The sequence below is a fragment of the Poeciliopsis prolifica genome, unplaced genomic scaffold, assembly GCF_027474105.1.
Source record: "Poeciliopsis prolifica strain line A6 unplaced genomic scaffold, Auburn_PproV2 SCAFFOLD013, whole genome shotgun sequence".
Classification (NCBI taxonomy): domain Eukaryota; kingdom Metazoa; phylum Chordata; class Actinopteri; order Cyprinodontiformes; family Poeciliidae; genus Poeciliopsis; species Poeciliopsis prolifica.
Window position 1 is genome coordinate 12,739,350 of NW_026562388.1, and position 22,915 is coordinate 12,762,264.

At 37.7% G+C, this 22,915-nt stretch overlaps 2 protein-coding genes across 6 annotated transcripts in view; both read left to right on the plus strand.

Moving 5' to 3' along the window:
- The window catches only part of atp10d (ATPase phospholipid transporting 10D), a 29,169-nt gene extending 24,821 nt beyond the window's left edge, over positions 1-4,348 (plus strand). For 4 of the 5 annotated variants that reach the window (XM_055038490.1, XM_055038491.1, XM_055038492.1 and 1 more), the window contains 5 exons: positions 141-341; positions 1,604-1,684; positions 1,773-1,877; positions 1,982-2,169; positions 3,434-4,348. In XM_055038490.1, the coding sequence (XP_054894465.1) occupies positions 141-341; positions 1,604-1,684; positions 1,773-1,877; positions 1,982-2,169; positions 3,434-3,617 (759 nt within the window). In that variant the 3' untranslated portion in view covers positions 3,618-4,348. Of the gene's footprint in view, positions 1-140; positions 342-1,603; positions 1,685-1,772; positions 1,878-1,981; positions 2,170-3,433 lie in introns of those variants that run through there. The other variant, XM_055038494.1, reaches the window with a different exon arrangement.
- Positions 4,349-7,031: 2,683 nt separating this feature from the next.
- On the plus strand, positions 7,032-22,386 carry dapp1 (dual adaptor of phosphotyrosine and 3-phosphoinositides). Its single transcript, XM_055038993.1, has 9 exons — positions 7,032-7,143; positions 16,085-16,207; positions 16,459-16,592; positions 17,512-17,642; positions 18,377-18,424; positions 18,592-18,654; positions 18,784-18,869; positions 21,068-21,155; positions 21,731-22,386. Exons 1-9 carry the CDS (start codon positions 7,085-7,087, stop codon positions 21,752-21,754), a joined length of 756 nt encoding a protein of 251 aa, XP_054894968.1. The 5' UTR covers positions 7,032-7,084; the 3' UTR covers positions 21,755-22,386.
- Positions 22,387-22,915: the final 529 nt, after the last annotated feature.

The following is a 22,915-nucleotide window of genomic DNA, read 5'->3' on the forward strand; positions in this document are numbered from 1 at the left end:
TGAGAAAAGTAGCTTCATTTCTTTTTAAATTGTCTGGTTTCTACCCATTTATGACACTCTGTCACTGGCTTTTAAAAACTTATTCTGGAAGGGATTTGTAGATTAGAGTCCAAACGCTGTGTCCCTGTGTTTGTGTGCAGATGTACGTGAATCTGCTGTTCTGGTATCAGTTCTTCTGCGGGTTCTCTGGGAGCGTCATGATCAACTCCTGGGTCCTCATCCTCTTCAATCTGGTTTTCACCTCAGTTCCTCCCCTCATCTTCGGCATCCTCGACCGAGACGTGCCTGCAGACACACTGATGAAGCTCCCTGAGCTCTATGGAGCTGGAGGGACCATGAAGGTGATCCCATGCATCTGAGAGACAGGGAGAACAGGAACAGGCAGTTTTAAGATTTTATATTTCCTATAAGCCTATGTATTTTCCACTCACTGAAAAACTCAGATTTTTTAAAAATTTCAACCGACATAAGATGAAGTTTGATCCATCTGCCATAGACCAGGTTGTTTTTGTGGTTATACAAATTTTTCATGCTTCTATTGGAAGTTCCAAAGTTTTTTTTTGTTTGTTTGTTTTTTGTAAAATAAAGAATTTTAAAACTTTTCCACCTTTAATGTGACAAATTTCCTATAGAATTGAAATGAAAAACCAAAAAAGCTACAGTAACCTGGTTGCACAGCCTTAAACTAATACTTTGTTGGTCCTTTTTTACTCAGTTTTAATATTTAGTCTTGTCAACAGGTAAACAGAAAATCTTTAGACTGCTCTAATTGTAAGGACATTTCTTGTCCCGGGCTTTGTTTAGGCCATAGTAAAACTGTGTTCATTCTGTTATTGATGTGGAGAAAAACTTGAAATACTAGTAATGCTGAAGAATAAAATTGATACGCATTTTCAGCTTTCTTGAAGCTTTCTGAAGCGCCTTCATTATGCTTGCTAGTTTCCTGACAGGTTCCCAGATCATTGCTCTCTCGTCTATTGAGCAGCTTTTTTTAAACACTTCACTTTTGTATTTCAAATGTTCCAGTTTGTTTTCCAGCTATTGATGGCTGTCTTCACTTTGCTTTATGTAATGGATTTGTATAAATCTTTTTGGTTTGTAAACATTCATTTTAAAATATAGCTCAACATACAAATAGTTATAAACAAAGAAAATTATACTGGAACTTTTCAACTTTCTATATTGTTAAATCAGATTTCCTACAAGTGGATTTTAAATGGATCTTCAGTTATATATTTCAATGTTTATTTCAGTTACGCGACTAGTATATTTCAGGATTTCCTTCCTCTACTAGGTTAGGTTTTTTTGAGCTTTGCTAGATTTGTGTCACACTAAAAGTGTAAAAGTTTGGTTTATCATCCTCTCTTTTTACTTAGGCAATATAACCTGTAATTTTACAGGAGGGAAACATTTAAAACCACTGTACCACTGTAACTTAATGGATTTATTATCCAACTCTCACCTTTCTGTTTTTGTTTGTTGTAAACTTTCTGTTTCAGTTCAAGTCACGTGACAGTGTTGACCCACTGAAGAATGAATACTAATGCACGTTGTTTGCTTTACATTGACAACTAAATAGACTAACAGATAAGATTTCCTACAGATCTACATCCCAGCCACCTTCTGGATCACCATCCTGGATGCCTTTTACCAAAGCATTGTTTGCTTTTTTGTGCCTTACTTTGTAAGTTTTTTTCTCTAAAACCTTTTATTGATGAGTTCAACTCAGGTTGCTTCTCATACTTATGACTTTCTGGATATTTTTTTCCCAGGCGCTGGCCGGATCAGATGTCGGAATGCTGTCCTTCGGCTCACCGATCAACACCTCAGCTCTTCTCATCATCCTGCTGCATCAAGTCATTGAGAGCAACACCCTTGTGAGAGCCTCCATGATAAAAACTCCTCACTCCTCTCCTCAGAGTCTTTGCAGGAATGTCTCTGCAGACTGTGGATTCAGCCGGGTCCTCTTTGTGTGTTGCAGACGTGGATTCACATGCTGGTGTTGCTGCTCAGTGCCGTCTTGTATTTTGGCTTCGTGCTGCTCTACAGTGCCTTCTGCGTGGTTTGCAGCCACCCCAGCAACCTGTTCAGGGTGGAAACAGTCCAGATGTCCCAGCCTCTTTTCTACATCATCTGTGCTCTCACTACCTTTACAGCTTTATTACCGAGGTACTGAGCTTCCAGATGTTTTGAGCATTACCTCATGAGCTAATGAGCTACATGGTTCCACATTATCATTCATGTTATGAGCTAAAAATCAGGACAGTGATTGAGTCACAGAGAGATCAAAGCAATTGTCATGTGGTTAATGGCAAAAAAGTATAAGAAAAGATAATTTTAACACACTGTACATGTGTTAAAGACATGATTTAGTGAAATATTCCTTGCAGGAGGTTCAGTCCTGATTTCAACATTATGTGCTAACCGGTACAGTTAGGAAAATGCCCTGTTTGGAGTTAGAAGGTAGGTACAAACATCCCCCAGCTTACAGTGAGGCTGATTAAATAAAGATTTTGAACATGCTTTGAGAAATTTAATCGTATTAATTAGAAATAACATTATAATCACGAGCCTAAAAAGGTGTCGGTAAACTTTTTGCTCTCAAAACGACCCTGACCCGTTTCTTAGCAAGCCCCTGAATGTATGCTCTGGTATCTGGTATCAAGATGTTAGCACAAGATTTATTAGGTTCTGTAAGTTGTGAGACGGGCCCTTTGTGAATCAGAAACAGACTTTCTGACACTTTTTAATCAAAACAAGCCTTAATAGCTTAAAAGATCTGAACTGCAGTAGCTCTTCTGGAATCAGAATTAGTTTCCTGATTCTAATATACTAAGTACGAAAAGAGAAATGTTCACGTTGCTCCTGAAGCTGTCGTTCCCACTAATAGGGTCTATAATGAAGACAGCTTGGGATTTGGCTTTAATCTGTCAGGGGTCATAGTCTTATGACCCCTGATAGATTAATTGGCATAAATATGGATTTCCTAGTGAGGACCTTCTTATCAAGTCCAATGAGAATGAAGATTATTTATCTTAAGTGTTGAAACAGTACCAACACCGAGTGAGTTAAAGTTGTTATTTTATGGGAATTTGAAAATTTGCTTTTATCTTTCTTCCAAGGAAAATAATAAAAGAAAAATAACTGTAGCAAAATATTTGTTTTCTTCCTTTTATTCTACTTAGTAATAGATAAAAATGTGAACATTGATTGATGTTTCATATGACATACTTCTTCATCTTTGTTTTCCCACATCAGAGCTTGACTTTCACATTTTCCCATCATCAGTAAAGTATGAAGAGTGTTTATGCAGGCTGCCTTGATCTGGAAAAATATGAAATGTTGATTTGTGATTTATAGTATGTGTAGAAAAAGTCAGAGAAAATTGATGGTGAGCCCTGAACCTCTCCGTTCTCTCTTTTCTCTTCTGCAGAATGTTGTTCCGGGCTTTGTCCAACAGCCTTCACTCCTCTGCGGCTCTGAGATCAGCTCAAAGGGATGATGAGGCTGCAGAGCGGTACCGCCGAAGGATGCAGCGCTGGAACATGAAGCACACTGGCCCCAGCAGCCTGCCGGTCTGTGCAGATAATCCCGGACTGGAGCCTGGCGGGGACTAAGTGGTGTACTGGCCCCTTCTCAGCAGACAGACACAGAAGCTGACACTCAAACTAATGACTGAGATTTTTGGTGCAATAGAGTGTTAATCTTGGGAAAACTCTACAGCTTCTTACAGCTCAAAGAGGACTGACTCTGCCACATGTGACTGGAGCTGTAAAATCCAACCAGCAGCTGAAAACCAGCCTCAGGTCTCAGCCACGAGGAAACTGGAACTGGAAAGACTGGGATGCTCGTTGGATCATGTTTACATTCATTCGTCCATACACTGTAGGAATGTTACTACTGTTTACCTACTCAGCTTGGGTAAATGAAGGAATAATCTGCATCTGACTGAATTCCTTTTGGAGTTTCCCATTTATTTATTCCTATAAAATATTCAGGTTCTATGAGAATCAAGGCTAAAGTTCAACTGGACAGACAAGAATCCATCTTAATGAACACAGTCTGAATTATTTACACTTAATTCAGAAATGAACATTTTCAAAAGCTGACAGCACCGTTCCGGTGTTTATGAGTGCCTCATCGCTACTTTATCAAGAAGAATAAAATCAATAACTAATTAAAGTGATTTGTGCAACATTTTAGTGACCTTTCAGAATCTGGGCTCTTGACATTGTCTCTTCTTATGCCAGATTGAATGCAGTTTTATTTCATGTGATAATTCAGCTTTTGTACTGGACTTTGGTTCACTTATTAGTTCTAAACTGAAATAAATTTTTTGCTCACTGAACTGCTCCAGCTGTGTCAATATTTCAATGTATTATATGTAAAGAGCTTAACCCAATTACTCTAAAACCAGTTAGGGGAACAATAACAAATCTGCTGTGGTTTATCAAGTATATTTATAGTTCTGGTGAGAAGTTTCAGTTCCTTAATTCTGGGCGTGAATGTAAATGACTTTGGACTTGTTATAATTTACTTTCCAAAATGGAAAGATTTTACAATATGGAACAGTAATTATTAGTAATATCTAGAACTAACAAGCACAATTTCTTTGAGAACATTCTCCAATTAGTCCAAGCTTCAATATGTACCAAGCTGAGCATCAACCATTCACTAGTGACAGGCGTCTGACTTCAGTGTTCTTGCTTCCTGGAACGACTTTGACTTTTAGGCATCGTTTTGCAAATTTTCCAAAAACTTGAGATTTGGGCGAAATTTTTTATGTGTTTGGCATCATTGTCCTTTTTGGCATGCCCAACTAAGTGCAAAACCAACAACCTGTTAATGTATCAATATTTTTTTTCCTCTTAGTGCAAACCAATTGGCAGTAAAACAGTCCAATAGCATGACAATGCTACAATCATGCTTGCTAGTTGGCGTAATGTGAACCCTTAACTCCTCCAAACATTTCTTGCTTTTGTTCCAAAAGAATTCTAGTTGGAGAGCTTGGGGTGAGCTTATTAATCTCCTGAATTCTAGAATAGTGTTTCAAACTATTATGCAAATTGGATTTAAGTGTCATAAAGATTACATTTCTTGTGCTATTAAATTTATAGGTGGTATTGTGTGTCAGGGCTCTTTGAATCACTATAATTAATTTCAGAGCACTGGGTTGATTAGTTTGTCTGGTGAGCTCAATGAAAGTAAATCAACTTAAGAAGGATGTTCCACATTAAGCAGGCCACAGGTTTCAAGCAATATGGGAAAGAGAAAGGATCTCTCTCCTGATAAAAATCATCAGATAGTGTAGTGCCATATGACAAAGTATGAAAACATTAGATAATTAATGAAAACTTCAGCGTTATTGTACTGTGAAGAGATTTGTGGCTGATTCAGAACAAAGATGGGTTTGTACAGATAAAGGCATAATGAGGAAAGTTTCTGTTAGACAAATTCATTGGATTAAGAGAGCAGCTGTTAAAATGCCCCTACAAAGCAGCAAACACTTATTTGAAGCTGCTGGTGCCTCTGGGACCTCATGGTGAAGGATCCTCCAGAGGCTTGCAGTGCATGAACCTACTATTGGGCCACCCCTAACCAGAGCTCACAAGCAGAAACGGTCGCAGTCTGTTTGAAAATATAAGTTTTCAAACAGACTTGTTTACTGATGACTGCTGTGAAACCCTGGATGGTCCAGATGGACACAGTAGTGGATTGCTGTGGTGGATGGCCACCACATCCAAACACAACTGTGACGTCAGGAAGGAGGTGGTAGTCATTTCTTTTGGCCGAAATCATGGGGAGAGATCTGGTCGGCCCCTTCAGAGTCCCCGAAGGTGTAAAAATGACCTCAGCAAAGTATATAGACTTTCTGACTGATCACTTTCTTTTATGGCTCAAAAAGAAGAGCCGTACCTTCTGTAGCAAAATCATCTTCATGCATGACATTACACCATCTCATGCTGCAAGGAATAACACTGTGTCACTGGCTGCTATGGGCATAAAAGGGAAGAAACTCATGGTGTGGTCACCATCCTCCTCTGACCTCTGACCCTATTGAAAACCTTTGGAGTTTCCTCAAGCAGAAGCTCTGAGGGTGAAATGCAGTTTGTATCAAAACAGCAGCTCTGGGAAGGTATTCTCTCATCCCGCAAAGAAATTCAAGCAGAAACTATCCACAAACTCACAAGTTCAATGGATGCAAGAATTGTGCAGGTGATATCAAAGAAGGGGTCCTGTGTTAACATGTAACTTGGTTTTTAAGATGATATGTTTTTTTTTATTGCAATAGCTTTTGACTTTAGTATGTGACCACTTAATGCTGCACATTCAAAGAATGACACTTTGCAGTTATTTATAATCCATATAATGTTTAGAAAATTTGGAAGAGAGCATTTTGAGTATTTTTATTTTTGAAAAAAATACTCTTCTCATGGGGAGCTTTGTTCAGTGAAATTATATTTATACTGTAATAATTTATGAGTTGAAAATTATACTGACCATCATGTGCATTGACCATTTAAGAAAATATGAGAAATAGATTTTGAAAAAATGACTTGATGGAGGAATTCCTTGTTAAAGTTTCGCTTTAAGAATGTTTTAGAAATATTCTTGGAAATTTCTCTGATGAGTGTCTGGAGTTCACGCCAAATATACCCAAGGGTTTTAGTTTTTTTATATTTATATTTCTCTGTGGGTTGGTATTTTTAGTTGAGTTTATTCTCAGCTGTTCCTTTCTGAGTGGTTTTAGGTGGGCAGAGAAACAGATGTGATTTAACTCACAGGCAATTTATTTTGTACAAGAAAACACATCTAAGGTTTGGAAGAATTCAGAGGTGTTACATGGTCACAAGATATATAAGGTACTGCCTCAGTGTTTGCAAGTTAATTATTTATCTCTCAGCCAAACTCCACAGATAAGAGCTGTGTTAATAATGCGATGTTAAAGGAGAAGGCTCTGAAGTGTCTATGAGCTCATTTCCCTCCTGGGCGTGCCAGAGTGACACTGACTGCTTTCACTTCCCTGTGCAGCTGCAGACCTTCCAGAGGATCTCAGAAGCCGGACGTGGTGGCAGACCCAGAGATGAGTGTCTACAGCGATGCTTCCAATGAGGACTTGTGTGACGAGTTGGAGAGCTTGGGGTGAGCTAATTAATCTCCTGACTTTTCCTTTTACTTTATGTTCAACACAACAAGCAGCTCAAAACTGCCCTGCCTTCTCACAAGCAGAGGATTTCACCCTTTGTTTTAGCCACTGAACATGGCTTATACTGCGAGCAGACTTGTTTGAATACAATCATTTGTTTGCATTTGTAGTGTTGGAGAAATTGTGATATTATTAATCAATTATTTGTTATTCTCATTGATCTTTATAATGTATTTAATTGATGCTTTCCTTAAAGTTAATCTCATTATAGAATTAAGAATGTTCTTGTATTGTTGATTTACTCTGATTCTTTCTCAGAAGGCCTCACTGACAGATAGCAGAAACAAAATCTTCCTGCAGGTTTACCTCTTGGTGAAGAGCTCTGCTTCGGTTGAGTTGCTGGCCTCCAATAAAACCATCATTGCTAAGATCACTACATATTTTATTAATCTTTGTGCCTGGAAGGACATTATCTAGTACAGAATGATTGTGTGTTAGTTAGTGAATAACATTTGACGCTGTAGCTGTTTGCCCCTCCCTTTAGAGCTACAGCGTCCTTGTGATTAGGGATCCTAGAAACAATAAAATAGAGGAGCAGACAAAATGTGCTTCAGAGCGGTAGGAGATTGTAACTGAAGCACCTCTCTGTCCGTTCTCCCCACGAGTGAAACAGAATCTAACTCTTTTGGCTTTTCTGTCTTTGTTAATGTATTTAACAGGTGTTAACCCTAACATTTTTGGTCCTTCGAGCCGGAGGTCATATACTGGAAAGATTCCGGCAGGTGTGGCGGACCCCAGTAAGACCGTGCGCACGGCAAGAGAACCTGTTAAAGGACTGGGCTCGGCCTGCCTGCTGGGATCTGAAGGTTGACGACACTCCAGGGAAAGACAAGAGAGGGTGAGTGATTCTTCTTTAAAAAGTGGCGAATGACGTTTTAGAGAGTAAGTCATTCTTCTGTGTGGGAGAAGAGTGACTTCTTCTTTGACTGAAGGTTGTTGCGCGCACAAGTGAAAACCCTGTCAATTCTAGACTCTAACAGGTAAAAATAGTTGCACAAAATCCGTGTAGGGCAGCGGAGTCCTGGCGCAAAAGTTCCGCGATAAGGTGTACGGAGCCTGGTGCTGCAAGGTTGGAGACCTTGTCCTGTTGTGGGCAACGGGGCCCGACGAATACCCGTGTTTAAACGGACGGCGGAGTCCGGCGATAACAGGCGCTTAAATTCCGTGATAAAAAAATAAAATAAACTAGAAAATAAGGGTTGGTAAACCTTACCTCGCTGGAGGTCTTGTAGAACCCTACTGGGACGAGGACTTGCAAACCTCACCTGGTTCGGGGTTTTGCAACCTCACGTGGTTTGAGATCTTACGAACCCCACCTGTTGTGGGAACGGGGCCCGACGAATACCCGTGGTTAAACGGACGGCGATAACAGGCGCTTCAAATCCGTGAAACAAAAAAAAAGTGTGTGTATGTGAGCGTGATTGGAGGTATAAATACCACTTGGTATTTTATCTCATGTAAAACAGTAGGATTGTGAGCAGCAAACCTCTTGTGGATGCACAGGCAAGAACTCTCCACTCGAAAGAGAGTTGAAGTGACAGTTACCACAACAGGTTCTTTCAATTGCTGGCCTACTGAATCAGATCTCCAGTTTCTAGGACTCCCTAGGAGTCGGCACAACTGGTCCAAATTTTACAAAAAAAAAAATGGGGAAATGGATAATTAAATAATAAAAAAAAAGAACGACGTCTAAAATCAAACGACTGGAAAGTTATTAAAGATCAGGATAAAATAAAACAAAAAACAAATTCAAATAAAAAATTGTACGAGGAAGGGTATGATGATGTACAATTAGTAGCGCAAAAACAAGAAAGTGGGGAGAAAGAAATTACAAAAGAAAAGGAAAAGGTTCCAGGAGCCTTTTTCCAGGGTGAGGAACAAATGTTCTATCAGGAGAGGAGAGGAAAAGAAGGCTTTAGGGGCAGAGGTCAGAACCTTAGAGGTTTAAAAGGGCGACGGGGGAGAGGAAATTACAGGCAAAGTTACTCAGGGTGCTGGTGTTGCGGGCAGGAAGGACATTTAGCCAGAAATTGCCCAAGAAAAGAAAACAAAAAAACACAGGACAGTCAGCATGATTAAGATCAGAGAAATTGGGGAGTGAAGAGGTCCAGTTAAATCTTCAGGATTTACTTTCTATGGACAGCATAAGACCTGAAATAACTCTCCTAATAAATGGCAAACCTGTTAATTTCCTCTGTGACACGGGTGCATGTAGAACAACATGTAGAGAAAACATTCTTGGGGTAAAATATTTGTGGTGAAAATGTCAAGATCAGCTACAGGAATAAAAGAGGGGGATTCTTTTGTTGTCCAGGGACATGGGGAACCGTATTACTTTTATTCGTTGGATGTGCCCAACAAACCCCCACATAACATTGCGCAAACACTTCTGGCAGAGGGGCGTAAAGCCATTTCTGCCCCACAGGATCAAATGTCTCCTGATGATTTGCACATCACACTTTGGTTCAAAACAGTTCCTGGGCCTGATAGGAACTATGAAGCGAGACTCAACAAGGTCACCCCAGCCAAGATAACTGTGACCTATCTGTACACAGACACAAAACATGTGACTGATCCACACACATTGTTGAATTCTCTTAGATCAGATGCAAAAGTATTCACAGGTCAGACATCAGTAAATGCCTTTTTCTCAATACCAATTGAGAAAGAGAGCCAATTTTGGTTTGCTTTTACTTTTGAAGGGAAAAGATACACATACACCAGACTACTTCAAGGCTACTGTGAAAGCCCTACAATTCTCTTTCAAGTAATGAGTGCAAGTATGTCAACTTTTCAACCCCCAGGAGGGAGCCAAGTTTGTTGTACATAGTTGATGTTTTATTGGTTTCTCCAGACAGGGAAACCTGTAAGCAAAACACTTTAGCGCTTCTGCAACATTTAGCTAAAGAAGGTCATAAGGTTAACAAAATAAACTTTAACTGTGTAAACGACAAGTAAAATATTTGGGTCATAATTTGAGTGAAGGAGGACGAACCATAGCGGAGGATAGAAAAATGACAATTCTCCAAGCTCCCAAACCACAAACAAAAAAAAACAAATGATGTCCTTTTTGGGGTTGACTAACTATTGTCGAAACTGGGTGCCTAATTATGCAGAAATTGTGGCAGCTCTGAATAAATTAATGTATAAAAGATCTTAAAAATGTCTTCTTTGTTGTGGGCGGATGAAGCAGAAGAAGCACTTTGCAAACTAAAACAGGCCCTCGTGTCAAGCGCTGCGTTAGCGTTACCAGATTATCAATAAAAAAAAAAAAAAACCTTTTGTTCAGATGGTGGATTGTAAAGGTCATGTCATGACCTCGGTGCTAGTCCAACAGCATGGTGATAGAATGAGACTAATAGCATATTTTTCTTCAAAACTTGATAGTGTAGCATGTGCCTTACCACATTGTGTGAGAGCTGTAGTTGCTGCTTCTATGGCAGTAGAAGTTAGAGCTCCTATAGTTCTTTTTCACCCATTGAAAGTAACACATGCAGAATTATTAAAAGAATTATTACAAGTCGTGCACCTACCAAAACAACTAGCAATCTGTAAATGTGCGGCGCACACTTCAGGGACAGATAAGGTGTCCCTAGGGAATGCTTTCGAAGACAAAATAAAAATAAAAAAAAAAAGCAGCTGAGGGAGAGATAAATGTATTACATGTGGACGTAAAAATTAAATTCATGAAAGAAACTTTAAGAGACATGCAACAATTAAGTCCTCAAAATGAAAAGGATTTATGGATAAAAAAAATGGAGCAAAATTGGAAAATTATATGAAACTGAACCTATTTTACCAAGAAAAAGATGTGTATAAATGGGCTGCAATATTGAGCCATGGCGTTTTCGCATGTCTCAACAGGGGGGATGGTAGGATACATCAACATTACACTACTTATGGATTTATTTCTTATTAAAAAAAATTCTGTAGGACCTGTTTGATATGTGCTACACATAACTCTCAGGGCAATCTAAGACCACGTAGAGGAAAATGTCCTACCCTGCAAAATCCATTTCAAGTAATGCATATGGACTTCATAGAATTGAATAAAAGTTAAATATTGTTTAGAAATAATTGATGCTTTTCTAAATGGCTTGAACATTTCACTAAAAACCCAGATGCAGCGGAAAAGCCAACTTGGATACATTTAACACACTGCAAAAGGAATTTAATTTCAAAAGTAATTGGGAAGCAAGCTCAGGACGCTCACCGACCTACAGGGCAAAGTCCAGGTTACAAAGGGGGTTAAACCAAATAGTTTTTCCATCTCAAAACTGGTGAAGATTGTCCACAACCCTGTAGTGTCTTTAGGAGCAGAACGGACTTGCACATTAATGAAAATAACAAGCGAATATATCTTTTTGTTTTTATCTGGGAACAATTCACGTCACGAATAAAAATGTTTTCTTGTAGCACTGTTTACAGAATGAGGATGAGTATTCAGGTATGTTTTCCACCTAGTTCTGTTATCATTTTTTTTAGTCTGCTGGGCAAGTATGACGTCAGCAAAATACAGAGATTAAACTTGATATATGACAAATGATGTTTTAACATCTGATTGTTCTCTCTGTGAACAATGAATTTAACCCTGTCTTTCGTGCGGATGTCTGGTGGTGGTGCAGTGGTGACAAAATTTTTAATAGATTACCTAGGAAGGTAACAGGGATGTCTGCATTAATTTCTTTATTATTGCCTGTTTCTGTTTATCCTATGACTGCTGATCATCTAATTCATGCTTTAACTGATGTTGTGCCTCAGCAGTGACGTCAGTTGCAGAAGCGAGACCTGACCTGGAGGAATAATGATCCTACATACATCGATGGCATTGGTGTTCCCCGTGGTGTACCAGATGAGTATAAATTGGCCGACCAAACTGCAGCAGGATTTGAGTCCACAATTTGTTGGTGGTGCACATTAAACAAAAACGTTGACAGAATCAACTACATCCATTACAATGTACAAAACCTGGGCAACTGGACACAGGCAGGCTTCGAGGCGGTACACGAGCAGCTGGCCGCTACATCACTGATGGCTTTCCAGAACCGTATTGCACTTGACATGGTGCTGGCTGAACGAGGGGGAGTGTGTGCAATCTTTGGTGAAAGATGCTGCACTTTTCTACCCAACAACACAGCGGCTGATGGCAGCCTGACGAAGGCCATTGAGGGGCTCCGTACCCTTAATGGTAAGCTGAAGGAGTTCTCTGGAGTGAATACTTCCAGGTGGGACGACTGGATGAATGTTTTTGGAAAGAACCGAACCCTTGTGTCCTCTGCTTTAGTGTTGATGGCTGTCTTTGCTGCCATTCTAACCTTGTGTGGATGCTGTTGTATTCCTTGCCTGCGTTCTTTGTTTAATCGTCTCATCACTACAGCAATTTAGCCCATTGGGAACCAGATGACGCCGATGTATCCTTTACTAGTAAAAGATCCTGAGTCTGACAGAGAAAGCTCTGATGAGGACTCTTTTGATGTGTTTCCTGATTCTAAGTTTTGGACTGGTTCGGGGTTTTGCAACCTCACGTGGTTTGAGATCTTACGAACCCCACCTGTTGTGGGAACGGGGCCCGACGAATACCCGTGGTTAAACGGACGGCGATAACAGGCGCTTCAAATCCGTGAAACAAAAAAAAAGTGTGTGTATGTGAGCGTGATTGGAGGTATAAATACCACTTGGTATTTTATCTCATGTAAAACAGTAGGATTGTGAGCAGCAAACCTCTTGTGGATGCACAGGCAAGAACTCTCCACTCGAAAGAGTTGAAGTGACAGTTACCACAACAGGTTCTTTCAATTGCTGGCCTACTGAATCAGATCTCCAGTTTCTAGGACTCCCTAGGAGTCGGCACAACTGGTCCAAATTTTTACAAAAAAAAAAATGGGGAAATGGATAAATGGATAAGTAAAACTAAGCCAACAGACAGTCTAAAATCAAACGACTGGAAAGTTATTAAAGATCAGGATAAAATAAAACAAAAAACAAATTCAAATAAAAATTGTACGAGGAAGGGTATGATGATGTACAATTAGTAGCGCAAAAACGAGAAAGTGGGGAGAAAGAAATTACAAAAGAAAAGGAAAAGGTTCCAGGAGCCTTTTTCCAGGGTGAGGAACAAATGTTCTATCAGGAGAGGAGAGGAAAAGAAGGCTTTAGGGGCAGAGGTCAGAACCTTAGAGGTTTAAAAGGGCGACGGGGGAGAGGAAATTACAGGCAAAGTTACTCAGGGTGCTGGTGTTGCGGGCAGGAAGGACATTTAGCCAGAAATTGCCCAAGAAAAGAATAGGGTGTGGATAGCATAGGACCATGAAACAGTATTTTTAGTGATCGTAATATTCTATGGATTTTGAAGAAATAAAACAAATTCAACTAACTAACCAATTGTTACAATTGTTTTCTCTTGAGTGAAGGAGAATTACCATCAGGTTGTTTAAACTTTAAACCGAAAGAAATTATTTAACACCTGTTTATCATGTGGGGATTTGGCATCTTCAGTGTTGCAGGGAGAGCTAGACTGCTCTCTGAGGAGTTGTGCATGCCAGTTTGTCCTCAACTTCAGAAAGTTGAGTGTTTTGTAACTATCAGATTTACGTACTATTCAGCCTGCCTGGAAATGTTTACTCTTGGAAGTTGGAAAGGAGGCTCTGACCTGTTCCTAAACTTCAGATTCAAGAACAACAATGCCTTCACCCAGGTACCTAAATCATAAAAGTCAGCTGAGGTTTTTCTGGCATCATGTTTTTCAGGCCATTTTGCTTTGCAAATTGTCTAGTTTGTTACTGATTCACCTTTATTGAAGTAGAGATTGATACAATTTAATTTTGGACATAATACTGCTACGATTTTTTCCATTTGATTTGTAAAGGAAGATCAAGATCACTTTTTTTTCTGTTACGTCAGAGCAGCCTGTGAGCTTGTTTAGAATACCAACATTCTGAGACGTTGGCATCCTAAGTAGCTCAACTACAAATATTAATCAGTTCTGAAACATGCTTTACCTCTTGATTAGTGGCATTCCTCCTCTGGAATGCTGCGCCTGGAGGACTTTTCACCTATTTGCCACTTTCTATTTGTAGTTTATTTTAAAATAAAATACCATCTTTGTTATTTAATAATATAATAAAAATGTTCATTCACATATTTGTATCTGTCTATTGTCCCCGGGTTAAAAAATGAACTGTTTCAGTGCTCCGCCTCCCATTAAGTCATGCCTCAGAAAACCACAACCTCATTACTGCTGCTTCTCTCCAGGATGTCATTCCTAAGTCAAGATCCATATAGATCCTGATCCTGGCAGAGGGTTTGGAACCATTTTGGATAGATAATGAATTTTGTGTAGTTTCATAGACACATTCTGTATATATATCTTAGTGATGCTGTCACTAAATAAATTTTAGTGATGCTGTGTTTTATTTCACATGAAAAATATTAATATCCATTACTTCACCATGCTATAACTTGTAACTGTTGAAAGTTGTTGGAAGCAGAACGTGTCAGATTAGTTCTCTAATAAAAGCAATCAGCGTTAACAGCCGGAGACATTAGAAACTGGACATTGGAAATAAGTTTCAGCTGCTACTTCAAGTAGAATCTAACTGAAGAAAACAGAGAAGTTGTAAAATGTTACCCTCCGTAACATGTGGTGTCCATAAAACCCAGCACATCGTAACCAATCAAATGTAGTAAAATAAAACTTGTCTTTCAAGTTTGCAGACGATATTATGAGCTTATGAATCCGTGTATGACTGAGCCAAGTCAGATCAGTGTGTTTTTTTGTTGTCTTTTTCTCAAGCTAGAAATGACAGTTTGTCTTTACAGAACTCCTCCCAACCTTTGAAGCAAATGGAGAACTTTCACATCCCTTTTTACCAGTTTCCTTTACATCTGTGGCACATTCATACTTATGAAATCTCCCTAAATGTCCTGTATAGATATCTCTGCTATGCTGGTTGTTCTTTCACTTTGTCCAAATTTCAAATCTCATTGACCTTTCAGCAAAACGACAGATGTAAAAAAACATTCACATTAAGCTCATCTTCCTTTCTGAAGCTAAAAGAAGCAAGTGGAAAAAGGAAGACAGAAAAAATGCAATCAATTATGCAGAACATATATAATAATATATTCTACACGCAAAAATGTGAAAAAAAGTTCTAGTTACAAAACACGGGTAACATAGTGTGAGGAATAATTTAATCTCAAGAACAGTTTTTTGTTTGTTTTTAGTTTAGTTTAGTTAATTCAGTATTTTGGAAAATAATTATCTAAAGTTATAATTCATATATGGGAAGATATGTGCAGAAAACAAGTTTGTATTGTTTCACAGGTATTGTTCAATGTTTTTCAATGATTTCATAACACCTGACAGCTTCATTTTTACACAACAAAAAATTTATACAGGCCAAAGTCTGAATTGGCAGGAAAGATCAGTGAGAAAAGGGAAGCCCTGCTAGTATTAGCTGTGTGAATCTAAAAAATAAATTGCTAATCTAAGTTTAAACAAAGCCTGAATAAATTTAAGCATTAAAAAAAGTTAACAAAACCTAACATCACTCCTTTGCCTTTCCTTAATGCCTCCTTCCAGTCAGCTACTAAGCAAATCTTTACCTGCTCAACATATTTAGGACCTGGTGAAAAACTTTATGGTTTAATGTGGACAAACAATTGCAAACCAAAAAATATTGAATGTCCCTCACTGTCCTGGAAAAAAAAACATCTTAAATCTCCACAATTCCAGTTTTGAATATTTGGGTTTAAACTATCAGGTTTCACTATGTCTTCGTTTATTGCTCACATCTTGGTGCTGGAGAATCAAGTTGTTCAAATCAATGTGTTTATTTCTATTAAAACGTTTTTTTACTTTCATGATTTTCATTGGAGGTGGTACCACTATGACCTGTCCCGGCATGCTGCAGAGGCTCTCCTCCTGTCCAATGGAGAAGATGGGAGTTATCTCCTGAGGAACAGTAATGGCGCTCCTGGCTGCTTTGCCCTGTCTGTCAGGTCAGTCGCATGCCAGAACTAAAAAACACAAAAGGAGACTGTTTCTTGTATAGGACAGGAGATTACTAGATTACCACTAGAATGTATTTCAGGTTTCTTTATTAAACTGGAAAGAAATAATTCAGAAACTAAGGGCTATATAGACATTCAGGCAATATATACTGTATGTGTTGAATCTCCATGTTTGGCAAATGCAAAACATAAAAAATCCTAAATTATGAAATGTTTTTGTCATTCTTTGAAACACATAGAGCACAGGATTCAGTGAAGCATTTTCATGTGACACGCAGAGACAATGTCTACATCTTTGGGTTTAACGAGTTCCCAAGCCTTCAGGACTTTATCAGCCACTTTGCCAACCAACCTCTCCTGGGAAGTGATGCAGGTATGAAGACCAAGATTTTGATTCACCGGACTCACCAAATAAAACATCTTCCATTCCATACCTGATTTCAGTCAGTCTGAAGCACTCAAAAGAACCCCAATTTTATACAAATAGGAGTTTTATAGGAAGTGAAACTGAGTGTTAAGTGTTTTCAATGTTTGTTTCAGTTTTCCCCATTGCAACTTCATTTCTTTCCCAGAAATTAAGGAAAAGCAAAATATGATGAACCCAAACTAACATAAGAACAACTATGTATACAAACTTACTTTACTGGTTCACCTTGAAGTATCCTTGATGCAGTAAAGTTTTAAACTGTTTGTATTTAGCTATAATGTTTCCATGTTGAGTTTTTCCAACCTTAATGGCTTGCATATTCTGAGTTACTGGTGTCCAAATTAACTCCACTGTGAACAGGAATTAACTTCAAAACATCTTTACTTCTGGTTTAGTGGCATTCATGCCTGGGAATGCTACTGAAATGTTCCACTTTCTCACTGTAGTTGGTGGAAAGATTAGTAGATATTGATCAGTAATCTGATAAAAATCATCCATCCCATGCGCTTTATTTACCCGACACTGGGTAATAAGGATTATGTGTTGGAAAGAATAGTCCGAGTACTGGTACTCCTCTTCCCATCCTTTTACTCGCTTGTTTCCACAATTTCATTCCTAAATCAAGTTCTATATAAATCAGTCATCCATCGTAGATGGATGTATAGATTGGTAGATGAGGCATAGTATTTGGAAGTTGAGCAAAGAAAATAGTAATTTAACTGACAATCTCACCCTAGGCAGATAATTACTCCAGTTAAAGAAAGCAATTTTCTTGCATCTTATTTTATAGAATCAAATGTTGAGTACAAATGTCTGAGGGGGAAGTTATGTAAAAAACTTAACTTGCCTTCTATCTTTGAACCAGGGACCCTCATTGTGCTTAAGAGTCCATATCCGTGGCGTGTGGAAGAGCCATCCATCTATGAGTCGGTGCGAGTTCACACCGCCATACAGACGGGTCGGACAAAAGACGATCTGGTCCCCAAAGCACCATCGGTATGTCGAGAAGCTTTGTTTGCATTTGTATACGTTGTTTAGGTTTATAAACTGGCAAAGTTCATTGGAATGATTGTGTTTGATTTAGGTGTGGAACTTTATGATCATAGGATAACATAGGAATTAACTTTTTCACTCAATCCCAACTTGTAATAAACCTCCCGTTCCTCAGCATACCCAACTTTTTATGTATTTCAAGATATATTTCACAGCTGAAATATGCAATATCAGTCAGTCAGGCATTTTTTAAGGAATTTATGTCCAGAGGAAGTTTTACATTTGCATGTTCCTCATGTAGTAGGAACATGTGAATAGATGTAGAAGTGAGTTTCAGTCCTGTTTATTACATTGGATCCTTGTCTCTAATGGATTCAAGCTGTAACACCAAGCAGAGCCCCCAGATGGAGGTTTAATCAAATAATGATTGCAAAGAGATTAAAATGCCTTTCTGAGTTTGACCATTTTTCTTTAAAATAGATTATTTTATTCATTTAATTTAAATTACTTACATTTTTAAGGTACAATTTTTTTATATATGTACACTATAATTATGAATACCAAAAATAAAATAAAGGCTTGAAATGTATTTTCATTCTATTATTTATGGTTGGTGACTGAAGTTGTCAACAAACATTGCTTCAGTTTCATTTTACTGAAAAAGTTTTTTTTATTTTTATTTTTTATTTTAAAATATTACTCCTGCCTTTCTACTGACACATTGTATGTCATTATAGCTGGGAACCAAGGAAGGCTACCTGGTGAAACAAGGAGCAATAGTGAAGGTGAGAACATTAAAATAAAGCCATCTCTACACATTGGAAAAGCAATCATCAGATACTCAGATATATTTGGAATCCAATCTGAGATTTCAGTTTTACTATGACATAGCTGCTCATAATCATCTTTAATTTGCAGATAAATTTGAAACTTGTTTTCTTTTTTTTGACAGAATTGGAAACAAAGGTGGTTTACACTCCATAGAAATGAACTTAAGTACTTTAAGGACAAAACGGTAAGGTTATTTCACATTCCAGGTAATAACTTTGATATAACTATTTAAGAGGTTCATTATTTGATAAATGGTAAATGCTAGTATGTGTTGTCTGTTGATCAAGTTAATCCATACTGTTCCTTGTTTTAGTGTGAGGAGCCCATTCGGACGCTGGATTTAACTTCTTGCTCTGCAGTCCAGTTTGACTATTCTCAGGACAAAGTCAACTGTTTCTGGTACGTAACATACTGTGTTGGTATGAATCTTTTACTTGAGGAGCATTTGTCATTAATGAATGGAAAATAGCAGAATAGGCTCAAACACAAGATTTCAGTGTTTTTCACAACTCGTCAACCTTTTTGGTTCTGGGAAAAGCCCTCATTATGTCAAGACCTTTAATGATTCAATCACAGATGAATTAAATAAAGACACACCTTTTGTGTCTTCACTCTATGTTAATATAACAGTCTCAAACACAATGCATGTTTGTGTGATATTGTGGAAAATATCTAAAGAAATCCAACAAGATATCAGGAAGAGAACTGTTAGCTTTGATAAGCATAGTTCATCCTTGGACACAATTTCCAGATGCTGAAGGTGCCATGTTAGTGCATTTAAGCAATAATGTACAAATACAGTCACCATGTGACAGGTTCTCTGTCCTGGAGATGAAGATGTCCTGGTGTAAAAATAGTATCTCATTCCTGGCAAAGGAAAATCCTGGCTAAAGCAGGTTATGTGGTGTCATTAACAACAACAAAACAAGTAATTTACCAACATGAACTTAGAGGCCAGTCAGAGATGAAGAAGCCTTTACTCAAGAGGCAATGCAAAAAGTTAGACTGTATCGGCACCCACTTACACTAATTTGGAGAAGAAAAAAAAAACTAAAGCTTCTAAGCTAATTTTCAAATACAGTATTATCTGAGGAAGTGTTTTGCTGCTGGAGGGACTGATGTACTTCCAAAAATAAATTACATCAAAAGGAAAGAAAACTATGTTAAGGCATTAAAGTAACATCCCTAGATGCTAATTTCCCCCATCCAGATTAGGGTTCTAAGTTCACAAAGCAATAAATATACCACCACGTTTGTTACAAAGTTGTTTCATCGTAACAGAGTCAATGTTGTGAGGATATCCACAATGTTTCACCCAAGTCAAGAGGTTTAGAAGGCAATTCTGCCAAATACAAAAAAAAAGCTTTAGAACTTTTGAGTCTGAAAGAGAAAAACTGTCCAAAAGGTGTTTTTTTTTTGTTTGTTTGTTTTGTCCATTTTCGTGGGACTTAGCAAAGATAAATGATTTGAATTGAAACAGAAAATATTGCAGCTGCTTCATATCAGATAGTGAAATTTATTATCTAAGTTTGGCTCACCGCTGCAAGCTGCGTTGTACAGTATGTCTTCCAATAATATAAACCATATGTAAAGTTAAAAAAGAAATTGGACTAGGAACAGAACAATGTGGAACATCTTCACATTCAGAAAAGATTTTAAACATTTCCAAACGGCTCTGTGGGGCATAATAAAAACGGTATGCTTCTGTTAATGTCAAGAATGAATGTGCAAATGTGTTTCTATGTCAAAACATGAGACCTTTGAAAACCAAGAGTAGATTTTTTTTTTTAGATTTTGTTTATAATCTCCAAAATATAGAAATAGACATAAAAGATTTGTGCTGTCAGTAGACAAGCTTCACTTTGTCTTACTGTTACCACTTCTGTCTCCTTAGCTATGCTACATTTTCTGACACAACAAATGTTAAGCAAAAAAAAAATATATTATTTTGCAGTGGTTTGAACCCCTCCAAAACACCTACAGATATAAACAAAACCTTCCTCTCAGTTCTGAGTTGAACTTCCCCCACTGACTTTTTTTATTTACACATTGATATTTTTTGTGCAAAAAAAAGGGAAGTTTTAGGCAACAATGGAGGAAACTGCATTGACTGCTAGCTGTCGGTAGTTATTTAATAATTTCACATTCAACCCATCTGCCTTAACAGGAAAGAAGGGATTTGTTTTTTTGTCTAACCTCACGAAAATAATTTTCTTGCTTTAATTCTGTAAATTGAAATATAAGAACAAGAGAAATGAAAACCTTAAGAGTTAACAAATTTGAGAAATATGTTGGGGAAAAAAGTTACTTAAAACAATGCTGAAACTTAAAGAGGAAGCTGGTAAAATACACAAAAAACTGACAATTGAAAGAGGAAGACAAAATAAAGTCCCCAATAAACAAAATAAGAGCGAGGTGAGGACAACAGAGCAGAAATGTTTAACAGATTTCAGAAATAAACTGGAAACAAACTGCAGTTGACTGACTATAAGTATTTTATTTAACATTGGTTTTTAGTTTTCAACAGACATATTCAACATGATTTAAAACTACTATGTTTGCTTAAAGTAACTTTTCATGTCTCTGTGTGTCCACAGTCTTGTTTTTCCCGATCGGACTTTTTACTTCTGCGCAAAGACAGGAGTTGAGGCAGATGAATGGATTAAGATCCTCCAGTGGAAGCTGGTGAGTTCCATCAGACTGACTCATATGGATTATTTAATCTGTGGTACAGTCAGTAGGAAAAGAAATATAATCTGGGCATCATTCATCTGTTTTTACTACCAAAACTTCAAACTTCTGGGAAAAAGAAGAAAATTAGAAATTCAATTCCTTGCATTTCTAATTCACAAAAGGTTCATTTAAAAAAGGAGGCTAAATGAAACCTGTAATACCTAAGCCTCTCATTGGCACCGGAAAGGATTCAATGTTTACCAGAGTTTTATCCAACAGAGGAAATTGCATGGATTGAGCAGCTGAGGGAAAGTTGATTATTACAACACAATGTTTTTGGGTCTGAAACATTTAAGCTTATGCACCATAAATCTACTTCCTTATTACTGTAATAAAATTTCCTTTCTTGCTGCTCCTCATCTCTTCTGTTTCACAACCACTAAAAAGGAAATTTGCAACCATTGCTGAAAAAAGACAAAAAAAAAAAAAAAAACGAAAACCAACGTGTGGCTTTTTTTCGGAACCATCACCATTTCTGAATCCAATGTTGTCAAATCAGCTTTCGTAATCTTTGCTTTTGCTTTCAGTCTCAGATAAGAAAAGGGCGATGATGGTCATCCATGGAGAAACAGGAAAATAACATTATTCTCACAGAAGATACCAGGATACCTGAAGGAATGAGGCAGATCTGGAATCTGTTGCACAACACATCTTACAAGAGGTCTTTGAACAACCTATTGAAGGATTTTGACAGTTCTGTAGAATTCCTGGACAAAAAGTGTATAATGAACAGCAGCGTTCTGACTGGAGAAAAAAAAAAAAACTTCAAAATTCACATAATTATGTTTTATGTACATAAAAAAAATTATTCTTTTGTTAAAATGTGCAATTTCAAAACAATGTTAGCTGAGAACTTAAGACATATCAGAGTAGTTTTGATGGACACACAGAAGAACAGAATCGTTTTGGCTGTATTTGACTGTTTTGGTTGACCTGTAGCTTTTGTAGACTCAACATGGGAATGAGGGTAGAAGCAGAATAACAGGTGTTTGAAGCAGAGTATTGCAGTCAGAACCAGTTCTGATCACTCAGTCAGAATGCTTTATATTACATGTTTGTGTATGTAATTATTGTAATTATTGGTTCATCTCAAGAGCAAATAAAACAGGCTGAAATGCTCTGATAGATTAAATAAAAACTCATACTTAAACTGTTTGTCGTATAACTATAAAATCTTCACTTTATTATTATTTTTAAAACAAACCTCCGTTGAAGGTTTAAATTCCTGACTTTCAGTTATATGTGCTCTCCTTTAATTCAAAGTCCAGCTTATATCTTTCCCAGTGTGCAGCATATTCACTAATTTATCTGTCAATATAAATTAGGAAAATTCAATAGTGTGGAAATCTGTCTCATTTCCTCATTAAAAATTATGAATCTACAGTTTTAAACAACTACAGCAAGTTTCTTTCAGTATTCTCTTTTCTGAATATGAATCCGAAACCAGAAAGAAACAGTACAAGCGCTGCATCCCTAGAAGTGAGTGTTTTATTGAATCACTGGGTAAACAGCAGCTTTGTGAAACCCAATGAGACATGACACATGCTAAAGTATGGCATGACATACTTGATGACACCACTGAGCCCTGACATCATCATCTTCCTCCTCCTCCCAGCCTTACTTGGTACTAATCTTCTGGACAACTGATCTCCTAAAGTACAACATGGATCAAATTAAGGATCTTGCCACATCGCCATATCAATGTTCTCTTA

Coding starts and splice junctions, on each gene's coding strand:
- dapp1 (XM_055038993.1), top strand. CDS start 7,085: ATGAGTGTCTACAGCGATGCTTCCAATGAGGACTTGTGTGACGAGTTG. Junction 16,208..16,458: donor TGCTTTGCCCTGTCTGTCAG/GTCAGTCGCATG, acceptor TGAAACACATAG/AGCACAGGATTCAGTGAAGC. Junction 17,643..18,376: donor TGGTCCCCAAAGCACCATCG/GTATGTCGAGAA, acceptor ATGTCATTATAG/CTGGGAACCAAGGAAGGCTA.